The 15,268-nt window shown below is 36.6% G+C and overlaps 1 protein-coding gene across 11 annotated transcripts in view; it reads left to right on the top strand.

Annotated features, from left to right (window-relative positions):
- LOC134824269 (calmodulin-like) overlaps window positions 1-14,962 on the top strand; it is an 80,440-nt gene extending 65,478 nt beyond the window's left edge. For 4 of the 11 annotated variants that reach the window (XM_063836059.1, XM_063836055.1, XM_063836053.1 and 1 more), the window contains 5 exons: window positions 9,782-9,879; window positions 10,147-10,218; window positions 10,777-10,835; window positions 11,112-11,220; window positions 13,118-14,962. In XM_063836059.1, coding sequence (XP_063692129.1) covers window positions 9,782-9,879; window positions 10,147-10,218; window positions 10,777-10,835; window positions 11,112-11,220; window positions 13,118-13,285 — 506 coding nt within the window. In that variant the 3' untranslated portion in view covers window positions 13,286-14,962. Of the gene's footprint in view, window positions 1-2,464; window positions 2,818-9,781; window positions 9,880-10,146; window positions 10,219-10,776; window positions 10,836-11,111; window positions 11,221-13,117 lie in introns of those variants that run through there. The other 7 variants (XM_063836056.1, XM_063836052.1, XM_063836060.1 and 4 more) reach the window with 4 other exon arrangements.
- The last annotated feature ends 306 nt before the right edge of the window (window positions 14,963-15,268 follow it).

Below are 15,268 nucleotides of genomic sequence, written 5' to 3'. Positions count from 1 at the left end.
TCAATCATTGTCATAGCGGAAGGTGACTCCATGTTGGTAACTATGGTAACAAGCAGGTTGATCCTGGAAATAGTAATAATTGAGTGATGTGGATCAACGGTAAATATTTTTCACTATCTCTATGTGTTATCTTTAGAAGAGTTGACAGCAGAGTTGTGTGTATTTGTTATTTTGGGTGTGGATTTGTCCCCGTCTCCTTCCATTTCCTGGCTAGCTTGTTATCATCTCCTCTCCCATCAACAATACTAATTGACAATTATCGTGAAGCAATATTTCGGAAGCTGGTCAATTATCCTGTAGTGGTGGACTGTATTCGTGTTGGCCCCGGCCGTGAGTTTCCTCATCATTTCCCTGTGTTAATTGGGAGATATCTTTCTTGTAGTACTTTAATTCTCATGGTTCATGCTGATCATGTTTATTAGTCAAATCGTTCAGTTTGGTGTTTATTTCTGTCGTTTGCTCGTTGAACGTTTAATTATGATTTAGGGTATTTGCCTCAATATTGCAATTTTCGTCCGTTTAGAAACAACAAAAATAATTGGCCAACGAGCCATTAGCTATCAGATATTTTGATTTATTTCTTTAAAACAGTTTTAGTAGCATAAATTTTGTGTAATAGTTTACCAAATGACTGGTCATATCCTATAATCTGCTTTTCAAAAATGTTCAAATAAACTTTATGTAATTCATGGTTGCAATTCTCACGGATAAAAGAATTATAATTTCAAATTTCGACACGAGTCTTGAAACGCCTTGTATATCCTGTTCGGCAAACTATTCATTGAACGTTTAAGCTTGTTCTAACTTTTTAAGGAATTGTTTCGGAATCTGCCGTTATAATTTACTGTTCCTGGTGTGCCAGTAGATTTTGTGTCCAGATTTGTTTTTGATATTAGAGTTGGATCATCACATCACCACCTTTAAATTGGAGATAATCTTTTGAAAAGAATCAAATTTTTAAAATCCCTTCTAAATTGTGAGATTTGAGAACATTTTGGTGTCCTCTGCAAGACTGCAGTTATTTTTAATTTGACCCGCAGTTTTTCTTTTGGAGACACAGCTAGCTGCGAGCTGACAGGTGTCAGGGGCCAACTTTCTAAATTGCTTCAACACTAACCATTTGACCCTAAACTTACATAATCATTATCTGGCGAATGAAAAGAGGATATAATTTTAACTGTGTATATTTTAAACTGTGCTAATTGCAACCAATGAAAACCACCAAAATTTGAATTGTTTTAATCCAAAAATCACAATTCAACTTAAGACCTGCAGAAAATAATATTTTCAGGAATTTGGGCAGCGAAATTTGGGCCGATTTGAGGATATGGTAGCATATTACAGCTAATATGATGTTATATTATGATACTAATACCGAAAGTAGAAAGTTTTAAATGTTAAGCACACGCGTCACATTGCTGTTTGCATGAGCTGAAATGCTAAGTTGTTTAACAGCACCTTCCATACTGATAATCACTGCACTTATTACTGCACTTATCATAGATTACTGGAGAGTATTGCTGCACCAATCACTGCACTTATCATAGATTAGTGGAGAGTATATTCATTAATCAAACAGTTTTCTTCGGAACAAACTATCATAACATTTATAAATAAGGTCAGCATGAAGTGTGAGATCGATACTTTACGTTGTGTAAATAGCTTTAACTCTTTAATAATTCATCAAGTTAAACAGTAAACATTTGTCACACAACCAAAGCATATTTATTATTTCGTGTCTGAGCGTGTGGCACAGCTTTAAACAACAAATTCACTTTCCCTTTACTACTCTTTAACGTTTATAAATGAGGTGAACACGCTTTCATGTAATATATAATATATAACATATAACAGCAAGCCAAGTGTTACTGTATTAAAGGTAAGGTTTATTAAGTTAAATGTACTGTTGAAAGCTAAGAGAGGCTACACAAGACAGGTAGTGAGCTAAGGTTCCGTCGCCTTCTTTCAAGCTATAGTTGTCTAATGTGTGTATGAAGCTTGAGAGGTAGTGTGCCCCTTAACTAAAGGCATGCAGTCTCTTACTCCGCAGGCATTCAGGCATGCAGTCTCATACTCCGCAGGCATTCAGTCACTCAGTCTCATACTCCGCCCACTACCTGGCTACAGAGAATACCTATAACGTATAGAACTAATCAGTTCTACACCAGTCGTTAAATCCAGGTCTGAAACAAGTGAAGAGAGCACTGGGAAGAGAAGCATTGAGAAGAGAGGCTAATAGAAGCAGTAAATATCAGTAATATGCCAGTGCGGGTTGAAAGTAGCCGGAACTCCCTGAACGTGTCCTCCTCGCAATAAGAACCCGCTCTTTGTTTAGTGGGACTGTCAACGCTATTGTAACAATACACCCACCCAACCAATGAGACTTCCTTTAACCTGTCACGTGACCTTCACGCGCCCACGTGACAACAGTTTACAAGGTCTAAATCGAAAGCGTAGTCAGGCTGTTTTTACCCCGAGAGATATGTTGGTAGGTTTGTATAGTGCGAAATTAGAAATTATAAGTTTATCCCCCTTCTTAACTTGATAGAGCAAGCGACGTTGATTTCTTTTTTATTGTTGGAGGCGTGATCAGCTGTAGAGGGGAAATGAACTGCACTTATGACGACCCCACACAGTTCCTGTCCCAGCAGATGTACTACGGAGATCTGTCAGCCAGTGCTGCTAAACGGATGAACAAGTTCAGATACCCTCAGCCTGCACCCACTGTACGGGTTGAGCTGGGAAGGTCGTTCAGGGAAAACAGGAAGATGTCAATGCTGGCGAAGATAGATTATCTTATTGACGAGCTACAGCTTGGTAAGCTATGTTAGCATTCTCCGTTCATCCAGTTAGTTCTTTTGTTCTGATTAGCGTGTTTTTATTCAGCAATACGATAAGCTGCTTATACCATTTTATCTAACCATATCTGCACAACTGATGACATACACTTTTAAGTATATATTGAACTAATCCAAGGGCTTTGATTGCCATAGCCGATCACGTACTACGAACAAATACGACCTGGTTTTGTTGAGATCAAAACACGTAAATCGTAATACTAATGACGCACTTTAACTACAGAAAAACTGCAGATACCCACTTATCTACCCAGTACCCAGTAGTTGTCTAGAACCACTGTTTTAGTTTAGTTCTGTGCAGGTTGTGGTTTTTATAGATCCACAGATATATCAAAAAGTCTAAAGAAGCTTGTATTTCTGCCGAAAATTTTATTTCTGCAGAATATTAAGTGCTAAAATGTTAGCACTAAGAATGCCACATTAATGAGTCTATCTCATGTCTTTAACGGCAAGGTAGCTAATTCCTAAACCCCAGCTTCTTTCCTAAATATTTTTGCAGAGTAGCGTGGAAAATAATTCATTTGCAAACAGTTGCAATAAACATTTCGAATGGTGCCTATGTTTCATATAATTATGTCTTGCTAAATTACCATTGCTTCTATATGAAGATATGAGTCGGTTCCCAAAGCGATTGATAATAAAAAATACTTATCAAGTTATCAAGAACGCTGACATTTACAAGGAATGCCAAGTTAATGATAGTAAAAAATACTTATCAAGTTATCAAGAACGCTGACATTTACAAGGTATGCCAAGTCGAATCGAAAAACATATAATCCCATTATGTAAGCTTCATCATTGTGGGATTGAGGTAAAAATCGCGATTCCGCACGTGCCACGATTTCTTTTTGTTCTTGATGCTGGGTAATTTTGTAATTTTGCTGCTGCAGCTGACCTTAGTCCAATAGTCCAATAGTCCAATAGTCCAATAGTCCAATAGTCCAATAGTCCAATAGTCCAATAGTCCAATAGTCCAATAGTCCAATAGTCCAATAGTCCAATAGTCCAATAGTCCAATAGTCCTATAGTCCAATAGTCCTATAGTCCAATAGTCCAATAGTCCAATAGTCCAATAGTCCAATAGTCCAATAGTCCAATAGTCCGATAGTCCAATAGTCCGATAGTCCAATAGTCCGATAGTCCAAAAGTCCAGTAAGTTAGACAAAAAAGCCAAAACAATTATGTCAACACTGTTTATGAGTTTACATGTTTTCGTTTGATAATTCACATTAAAACGAATCTAATTAATGAAATAATTTAATCAAATTTGACATTTAATGATTGATCTGTAAAACAATTTCAATCAATGTTCGAGACAATGAAAATGTATGGGCAGGTATAATTAATTTTGTGAACGACACCAGAGCATATAGGGACTACGGGTGGAAGATGAATAATTGAAATTCCAACAGCATCTTGTTCCCTTCATTATGCTGATTCTGGGAAGCAATCTCTTTACGCTCTCATCATTCCGTAGAATAAGATATCGTTCATTTAAAATTGGGTAATTATAGGCCTGTCAAGGATTGCAGCCCAATTAGGAGCTGATCAATTGCTGTTGGAATTTCAATTATTCATCTTCCACCCGTAGTCCCTACAGAGCATAAGTATTGAACATTACTGACCCATTCACAGCTTCGCGTCTAGATTTAACTGTTTTATTTTATATTCTAACTCGACATTACCTGGACTAAGCTATTTGCTTGAAGATTTGAAGGCTGTGCAGTCTGCTGATTGGCTTCTTGCAACTATTTCGTTTTCTCCAGCAGTCTACCAAACCTTCACCAAGTCAGCTTGAGAAAATGGTGTTTATCCGACTAAAAAAGCAGCAATTAATTGAGAGAAAAGGCGGACAGAAAGGGAAGTCTGAAGAAGGGACCTCCAGCTATCAGCCCCATATAGTGGATCATTCCATCGCTCTCTTACTAAAGAATCTACGTGAGTCCTTCCTCTCTCCCAGCTGTGTTATATTTATTATTTTCCACATAGTGGATCATTCCATCGCTCTCTTACTAAAGAATCTACGTGAGTCCTTCCTCTCTCCCAGCTGTATTATAGTTATTATTGTCCACTTATATTTCACCAAGAGAACTTTTCTACGTTTCTGTAACCTCAATTTAATAACTTGGGAGGTCTTTTGTTGTGAGGCTAGTAGGAACCCCATTATAATTATGTATATAAAGCAAATATAGCCCGCTGGTGGATATAAAGCTGTAATGTTATCCTGAAGTGTAGTGTCTTTATAAATAACATAGTGTTACTAAAACTGATAAACCTTTACATGTTCAACTTAACAGTAAATACTTTAAACCTTTTAACGACACCAACACCACCATACATCTATAAAAAGCAAACACATTTTTTCTTATTCCCCCACATTTCACCCCCTCTCTCGCACGGCATTCTAATTTTAACCACAAAAGTCAGAACGGCCTAATTGAGTGAATTCCTTGTAATGGCAAACGTTTAGCACGCACAGCTGTGGCTTCAGTGTTCAGACGGTACTGATAGTATACACAATGTACGTGTGTTTTCACAGTCATCTCAACAAGCCTGCAAGGTACTGGTTAACAGATCACGTGTGTAGTTCCGCACCTCCCCTCTTATAAACTAGTAGGTGGATATTTTACCCGGAAATGGCAGGAACAGTAAAGGTAAAGATCTACAAATCCGCTCAGTTTCTCTACGGTTACCATGACCACGTGATATTTTCTCCATTGGCACAGTTTACTGAAACCATACTACCCCTCGAACCAATTACTGTCAACCGTTTACAGGTCTTTGTCGGGAAAGCAGCTCAATTGCAATTGCATGCACATAATATGTGTAGGGGAATATAATTTTTGGAATTCCTGTTGGTATTTTAGTATTACTGATTAGCCCAGTCAGTTTTTATACACCTCCTCCCTTTCCTCTCTTTTCTCCGTAGCACGTTATCATGTATATTCTGACTTGTTCGACTTTGTTTTTGCCTTGTTACTACTCTCTCCCTGCTTGAAATCTCACACTTAGTAGCCGGGAATAACTTTGCGGAGTTTATTATAACTTTGCGGAGTTTAGTAGAGAAGTGACCGCGGATAACTTTGCAGAAGAAACCGTGTCCTAATAGGAGGAATTTGCTAGTGTTATCTAGTCATGCCTGTGTTCGTAAGGCTCCGACAGTATGGGGGTAACAAGAACCATGATAGCTCGGACCACGGGGATTCAGAGTCTGGGGTTACGTTTATACCCGTTAATGAGGTCTACAGGCTTCAATCAGGTACTATTCCTCTTCTTCTTATACCCGTTAATGAGGTCTACAGGCTTCAATCAGGTACTAATCCTCTTCTTCTTATACCCGTTAATGAGGTCTACAGGCTTCAATCAGGTACTATTCCTCTTCTTCTTATACCCGTTAATGAGGTCTACAGGCTTCAATCAGGTACTATTCCTCTTCTTCTTATACCCGTTAATGAGGTCTACAGGCTTCAATCAGGTACTATTCCTCTTCTTCTTATACCTGTTAATGAGGTCTACAGGCTTCAAGCAGGTACTATTCCTCTTCTTCGATACTGAATATTAGATCTAATCTTTTAAATCTTTGTATTGGATCTTTAGAGGTTTGCTAAAACATCGTATCAATCACAAGTTAAACTAGCCCTACCTGAATACAGAGAAGTTGTAATTTAAATAGGTAGGTATAGTGCACCTAATAGCTACCTATAATAGATAATAGTGCACTACCTCCTAATATAATATCAGCTGTTACAGAACGAATATCCAGCGGAGAGAGTCCAATTAAGCAATTAATCTAACAATTAAGCAATTAATCTAACAATTAAGCGATTAATCTAACAATTAAGCAATTAATCTAACAATTAAGCAATTAATCTAACAATTAAGCGATTAATCTAACAATTTCAGTAAAACTCAGTATAATATTTCTCTCTGCCGAATCTCCTATTCATGGGTAATGGGTACCTTGTACAGTACCCAGGTTGACCGGTACTGTGGTGATTGTTAAAAAGTAGGTACCAGGTACATTATACCTTTACTAGTGTAACACACACACACCGCCTTATCCCTTGGGAATCCTCGTCTGACATACCTACTAATTCCGGGTCATTCAACTGTTCCAGACTCTCTCTAATCACTTCTGTATAATCACGGCAGTCGGTCACATACTGTAGTCGGTCACATACTCTTTAGTGAATAAGAGGGATATTGTTTAGATTAAAAGATGGTATCAAAGAAGTAAGCTGTTTATGTTTAAATACAGGAAGAATCCAGTATATAATTTCGTAATTGAATTAAATAGCTAATTCCCCTTGATATAGATATTACTGTACTGGGTAAGTGCTGACCAGTATAATATAAATAATAATAATATAAGTTCAGGCGTTGAGCCCTACACTTATATCAGACGTTTGCACTCTTATCTGCGAGATATATTGTGTCTCTCATTTTGTTTACGTCATGAAAGTTTTGGACGACAAGGATATCGACAGTATTAAGTTCAACGCGGAGTCTTGGACGGCAAAAGCACTGAATCTGCTCACATGGGAAGCACCAGTTGACGTGACAACTCTACATTTCAAGAAAATGGTAAAAGTTAAAGCAGATGGAGATCGATCTAAGTTCAACCAAGAAGCAGTTGATTGAGAATCAGAAATGGGTAGTCTACTTGCAGGAGGACAGAGTTAGAGACTTGTTGTTCAGGACCTGATATATATAAATATAACCCACATGTATAACCCACACCTGCACAACAAGAACAGCCAAACAACCACCACTACATCAAAGGAGGGACAATTCATAACGAAGAAGTTAAATGAGTGTAGTTTTACAATTTCGTTATTATTTATATGTTATTATTTGTATGTCATTGTTTCTGTTTTTCATGTTTTGTTTAGTTAAATGTTTGAAGAGGATGGGGACTTGTTGCAATTCAAAATATAAGTTATATATAAGTAAGTAAGTAATTACATATTATAATAAGTTATGTTATCTGGCCATTGGAGTGCATAGTTTCCACAAAATTCCACAAAATTTGTTAAATCAGGTTAAACTTTGTCATATAACGTTAAATAGTCACCCTGTTCATATAACTATATATATATATATATATCTACTAGTGCTCTAATGAGAGCTCATTTTTTACTCGTTTTTAATTTTCATCATTAAAATTTGTCATTAAAACCATTTGGGCATCGTCCCGGTTCACCAAAAAAAACTTTAATAAAGTTTCCAACCAAAAATGAATTACTAAATATACCGACTGTTTTTGTTGCATTTTTAAAAACCTCACACATCAACTGTGTATGTTAGTGTTCAAAAAGGGCAGCACCCAGACAAGTGCAGCGTCCATAACAGCATAACATACAAGTGACCAAAATGTGCAGCATACATGTAAACTGTTTAGCATGTGTGTTGTAAGATATCGTCACAAAAAGTAGTCAAAATAGAAGTCTCGGACTAAACATCGAACTTACAAAAACTGTTTTTGGTTCGAAAATCGGTCACCAGCTTCCAATTGGACTGTTCAAATCGGTTTTAAGTGTCCGATTGGACTGTACAAATAGTCACCCTGTTCACTAAGGGGTCACTAAATAGTCACCCTGTTCACTAAGGGGTCACTAAATAGTCACCCTGTTCACTAAGGGGTCACTAAATAGTCACCCTGTTCACTAAGGGGTCACGTGAGCAATGCCTGTCTTTATAAAGTTCCGGGAACGTCACCATGTTAAAGACAGAGAGAGCGAAGAAGAGCACGGAGAGTTTTTAGATCAATTTAAAGGTAGATCATACAGTGCACTAGTACAGTGCACTAGTACAGTTCACTAGTACAGTACACTGAAACAGTGCATTATAAGGTGTGCGGAATCCTGAATTCGTGCCAAAACATTGTTTATAAGTTTATATTGCGGATATCACTATCAGTTATACTGGTAGTGTTAGCCAACATGGGTTATTTTAGGGTACATAACATTATATAAATATAATATTAAAAATAGAGAACAGTTTATTGAACGCGCTAAAAAACCTAATTTCTAGGTGCCATTATGTTCTCACTGATTTAATTGTAGTCTTACAAAGTAACTATTAGCTCACATTTTATTATCATTTTAGTTAAGAAGTGTCAATATTTTATCTAAACTGATGTGGTCTATAAATTCTTGTGTATCGAAGCAATATTGATAAAAATACGACTGCACTTTGTCTTTATCTTTAGTAAATTCAAAGATCAGGTCTCAGTTCACATTTCAGCATTGAAAAATTTCGAAGAGATTGATACTTTTCCACTCTGTAATAATGTACTTACCTTACAAGACATTTTTATAACGTACGAAATGCGACGGTTTTCCCGAAATTTCGCCATATTTTCGGACCGCCAAAATTTCGGTCGTCGTAATAGAATCCGTCGCATTATTTTTAGCTTATTCCAATAATTGTGGCTTCATCGATTCATTTTGTTCTTGAAAAGTTAGTGATATGATGGTGGGACAAATAAACACAATATTCCATGATGAATTTAAGGTCAAGTAATACGTTTTAAATTTACAATAAATTACATTTATGTGCTAACATAAACGTCTTATAAGAGACTAAGTCAAGATAAACAATTTAATACCAAACTCAATAAGTGAAACTGAAAGAGTCGAGCCGGACCCCTTAGAGGAAGATGAAGAAATCGATTTATAAGTTTCATTTTGTTTCAACATGATTTTACCGATTTTTAGAAAAGTTTGAATTTCCTTTAGCTTTGTGTCAGAAAACAAAATGATGAAAAATACCCTTATTTTCTGTGACGTCCGAAATGTGACGGTTTTTGTTCAATTTCGCCATATTTTCGGACCGCCAAAATTTCGGTCGTCGCAAATTGGTCCGCCACAAAAATGTCGTGTAAGGTATACTCCTCTGTCTAAACTATAACCCCTCTTCAGACGTACACAAGGATCCTGACTATGAGCGACGAGTACAGGACTACACTGCCGCCTTCCAGGGCATGGATAACGATGGAGACGGCACCATCACCTTCGAGGTTAGTCTCTAGCTTGAAGCAGATAGGAAATAATATTTCCTATCTACTTCAAGATAGAGACGCATCTCAAAAGTGATGGTGCCACCTCCATATTATTATGCATTAGTTACTACATTATTTAGTTAATTAGTGAATATTTAGGGATACATCACTGAAATGGGGTTTTAGTGTAGTACAGGTTTGAGATACTTTTTTGTTTGTACCATTGAATATTATGCTTTATGATTGCTTGACTGGGTCAGCTTCTAAACATTTTTAACTCAACAGGAGTTCAAACAGTTGTGGGTAAAATCTGGATTTCTGTCGAATGAAGGAGACATAAGGATATTATTCAACCAGGTCAGTTAGTTTGATTAATTAATTAATCAATTGACTAGCTAATTAGTCAGATTTAGTATTAATTGAACATTTTAAATTAATGGTCAGCCTCAGCAGTAGTATAGTAATTTTACCCCTTGCTAAGCATTTATTTTTCGATATCTAATTTCCGAATCCAATTCAAAATTATTAATCGGATATATTATGCAAAAAGATATAATATAATAATTTAAGCATTAATCAGGTATTACAATTTATATGGATAAGGAATACAGGACTACCAACTATCTAATCATCAGATTGATTACTAATTAAACAGTTTAAACTAATGGTCATTAATCATTGATCTGATGGCATCTAATAAGTATTAAGCAATTAATTAATTGTTTCAACTTGTAAGCTGAGATGCCGGTTATAATAAACCAATCACCTATAAACTAAATCCTGTACGTGGTCCACTGTGCGTGGTCCACTAATTAATTAACATTAATTAATGTTACGGATGTCCTGGTTCATACGAGGTTTGCAAACGAATTAAATTAATTTTCCAATTTGATTACAACTTGGAAATTTTATCAGGTAGATGTGAACGGTGATGGAACTATCTCATTAAAAGAATTCATCGAACTTAACGAAAGGTTTTGAAAGTTTGTTGTTGTTTAGTACATTAGTATTAGTATTGCAACTAGAAAATAACATCGTATTCGTGATCTTTAATTAATAACGTATTCAATCTTTCAATAGATATCATTGAATTGTTTTAGAAATTAAAGCGATATCACTAATTTCCAATGCCACGAAATTGATTTAATTTTGCTGACCAGCTTATCCTGTACTGATTTCTCAAGCATCTGACGATTCTAATCTTTAAATCAGAATTAGTTTAATGAGAAAACTGACACATCAAATCATAGGTACGCAATGCCAAGTACAGAAGAAGAAATAAGGGAAGCATTCAAAGTATTTGATAAAGACAACGATGGTTTCATCACGAGTGACGAGCTCAAGAGGATTCTAACAAAGGTGAGTATTTGATTGAGTAAATAAATAAGTGCTCCTTTGAGTGAAGTATTGTGGTTTATAGTAATTATCGTGTGTTTTATAGTAATTAGCGTGTGTTTTATAGTAATTAGCGTGTGTTTCATAGTAATTAGCGTGTGTTTTGGTACAATGTGTGATTTTAGGTAGCATTACTTGCACTTTTGTAATTGAGTTTGTGAGTGCGGTTTTGCTGATTCAAAATAAATATTTATAAACAAAATTATCAAAATTTTGTTATATTATGCATGAAAATTTTACTGGGTGAGAAGCATGAGCATTAGTGGGAAATAGTTTAACTGCATGGCATTTAAGACTCAGCATTATTCCTTGTTAACCTGAAATTAGACTGACTCATTGACTATGCTCCGTAGATTAATAGATTGACTTACATATTTACATAACTAAACATACCGCTGTATTTTTCAACTTACAATTACTTTGGACTTTTTGCATGTCAACCCGCTTAAAAATGCTTTGATTTTACGTTTGCTACGGTTTTATAGCTTTGAAGACCACGCCCTTCACATCAACAGACAGTTACTTCATCAATACTGTAATTTATGGGCTTGATCAGCTATCTAAAAAATAATATATGAATTGGTTAAAGGGTCGCTCATGCATGTAATACCTCATCATAGTACTATACTACTATTAGAATGTTGTTGCAGAACTGGTTGATTACAGTGTTACTGCAGTCTCCTGATTCGTGCCTATCTTAAGTCTTCCTGATGGAGCCTGATTCAGCCTGACTACAATCTGTTAAGTCGTATTCCGTCGGTACTATTTGAAAAAGGGCTCCAGATAAAATATAAATCAAAATGGATGACGTAAATAAAATTCGAAGACAAAATTTATATAAGTGGTTTCAGAGCGCATGTGTGATTTAAAATACGAGTGTCAGGACGTGAATTATTCAAACGATGCTTAATTTTTAAATGCATAGTTACAATGAGAATAAAGCACGCAGAGAGATAAATTAAATAATTGCAAGAATGCTGCATGAAATAATTTAGTGAGAAGGTGAGTACTGCATGAGGTGATCTAGATAGAATGCGAGTTTTGCGCTATGCAATTAAATAGCGAGCATTGCATGCATAAAGCTATTAAGTGAGAACGCAATTAAATAGCGAGCATTGCATGCATGAAGCTGTCAAGTGAGAACGCAATTAAATAGCGAGCATTGCATGCATGAAGCTATCAAGTGAGAACGCAATTAAATAGCGAGCATTGCATGCATGAAGCTATCAAGTGAGAACGCAATTAAATAGCGAGCATTGCATGCATGAAGCTATCAAGTGAGAACGCAATTAAATAGCGAGCATTCCATGCATGAAGCTATCAAGTGAGAACGCAATTAAATAGCGAGCATTGCATGCATGAAGCTATCAAGTGAGAACGCAATTAAATAGCGAGCATTGCATGCATGAAGCTATCAAGTGAGAACGCAATTAAATAGCGAGCATTGCATGCATGAAGCTATCAAGTGAGAACGCAATTAAATAGCGAGCATTGCATGCATGAAGCTATCAAGTGAGAACGCAATTAAATAGCGAGCATTGCATGCATGAAGCTATCAAGTGAGAACGCAATTAAATAGCGAGCATTGCATGCATGAAGCTATCAAGTGAGAACGCAATTAAATAGCGAGCATTGCATGCATGAAGCTATCAAGTGAGAACGCGATTAAATAGCGAGCATTGCATGCATGAAGCTATCAAGTGAGAACGCGATTAAATAGCGAGCATTGCATGCATGAAGCTATCAAGTGAGAACGCGAATGAAGGGATGAGAAGCACGCTGATACGAAGGGCATGAGAGATTGAAGGGCAGCACGTTTAGTTAGTGTGAGAGATTCTTTAGTAACCCTTTCTGAACACAGATGGGCGAACCCATGTGCGACGAAGAAGCGGAGGAAATCATCGGCTACGTGGACAAGAACGGAGACGGCAAAATAGACATAGACGAATTTATTGTCATGATGCTGAAATGCATTGCGGATGAGGAGGAGTTGGACCAGGACGAAAACGGGCTGTTTGGTTCTGTCTGACACGTGTCGTAGCATAGAGTAGCTCATGTTGAGTTGATGTGTGCTAAACACCACGCGGTGTGGGGTGGAATATGCTGCTCGTATTAAAGAGAAGAGGTGTTTTTAACAAAGAGGGGTATTGCAGAGAAATATTAACGTGGTGTGCTGTCCAGGAAATTGTTTCAGAAAATTTAGGTTCTGTGTCGTTTTCATGGCTCGAGTTGGAACGTTGCCAATTCGGCGAGTTGGAAGGTTCGGATATCATGAGGCTTGTAAAGAAACCTAACCCTATTGTAAAGGTTACAATGTAAAGAAGCTAATTCTAACGGTCCCATCTAATTCACACTGATACCAGAATTGACGGTGTAAATGTTCACTAGGCCTTTACCTTTACATGAACTGAACTGTCCTAATATGGCTGAATATGTTCACCCATGAAAATGAAAATCGATCAGAGAAATCTGAACGTGCCAAACAAATCAACCTGTTAGTCTATTAAACATGTGTTTTCCGCTACAATTTTCCGCTACACCGAGTTGGCTGACTTTTGAGTGAGTTATAATCAATGTGCTGCTATCACACCACCACACCATCTCACCACACCATCTGTGCTTGTAGTTCGGAGGAGAAGCGCTTGAGGAGGCGGAAGCTGATGAGATCATTTCTTACATCGATACCAACGGAGACGAGAAAATACACTACGAGGAGTTCCTGGTGGCGATGGAGGATTGCAACTACATGGCGGAGAGTAACAGTGAGGTTGAGAGCGATATAGAGGGGGAGGATCATGATCATGATTAGAGGAGTGTACCTAGATCAGTACGGGCGTAGCTAGAGGGGTATAGCTAGAGGGGCGTTTGTAGCGCGGTTCACTACTGGGCTGCGCCGCTACGAGAGCATTATTTGATGCGTGGTGCGACCCAGTAGTGCATCAGTAGACCCAGTAGTGCATCAACTAGTGGGTAGTCTAGAGGACTGCTGTCTAAGGGGGCGTCTATAATAGACTATGTCTATATAACTCCCCTTAAACAAGAGCTAACTTCATTTTTTACCAAAACTCTAAGTGTCATAACACCAGAGACAGAATATGTCTTTGCAACTGTAGCAATACTGTAAAACGCGTTTATTCAACTTTATAGTAGATTGTGATTTGAATTATTTTAATTTCAGCTTTATCGTTAAGTCATTTTGAAGTTAAATAGACTCTACCGCGATGTTTTCCATTTAACCGCGACCCTATGTACACTGGATGTACTCTTCTATTAATCTGGTTCAAAATAATTTCCTTTGTTACTGTGGAGCTTTCTTTTGGATAATATTAGACAAAATATCAGCAGTTTAAATCTATAAGTTCTCTTTCCGCTTATTTCTTTAGGCTAATGTTACTGTATTACCTTGGAAAAATGGTATGAAAGATCAGCTTTTAATTACATAGTTTCGTGGAAAGCAGCCGAGAACTTAGATAATTTATTGTATTTACAGAACTAGATTTATAAGAGGAAATGTTTCCTTCTGTCCAACTTGTATAGCAGCAAAGAACCCACTCTTTCGCGGCCGTGATAATATTTATTTTGTTTTATACTTTTTACCAAAATATATGTGCGGATATGTTTAATAAAATTTGATAATTATAACTTGATGACTGATATTATTGCCGTCATGTGATGATAATTTCAATTTCAACGTAATGTGTAAAAAGAGGTTTTGTCTTTTGTGTCGATATGACAATAAAAGTATAGTTGAATTAATGAATTGATGACAAATGAGAAAATTATTTTAAAAATAATACAAAGATTTCACGATGTCAATGTTTAAGTGAAATGAAAGTATTAATGAATTGAACAATTTTTTAGAAATAGCTAATTCATATTTGCACTTTTTGGAACGCATATTGAAAATTTCTTTCGTACTCAAATTAATTGTCTAAAAGGCAAATTACTATTATGGCGGATTTTTATTTAAGGAGCATATCATATTTATAAAATAAATACACATTCGATTTTA

This window comes from Bolinopsis microptera, chromosome 12 (assembly GCF_026151205.1).
Source record: "Bolinopsis microptera isolate Bmic1 chromosome 12, MBARI_Bmic_1.0, whole genome shotgun sequence".
NCBI classification, from domain to species: domain Eukaryota; kingdom Metazoa; phylum Ctenophora; class Tentaculata; order Lobata; family Bolinopsidae; genus Bolinopsis; species Bolinopsis microptera.
The sequence above is the reverse complement of the archived record's forward strand: the minus strand, read 5'-3'. Positions and strand labels throughout refer to the sequence as shown.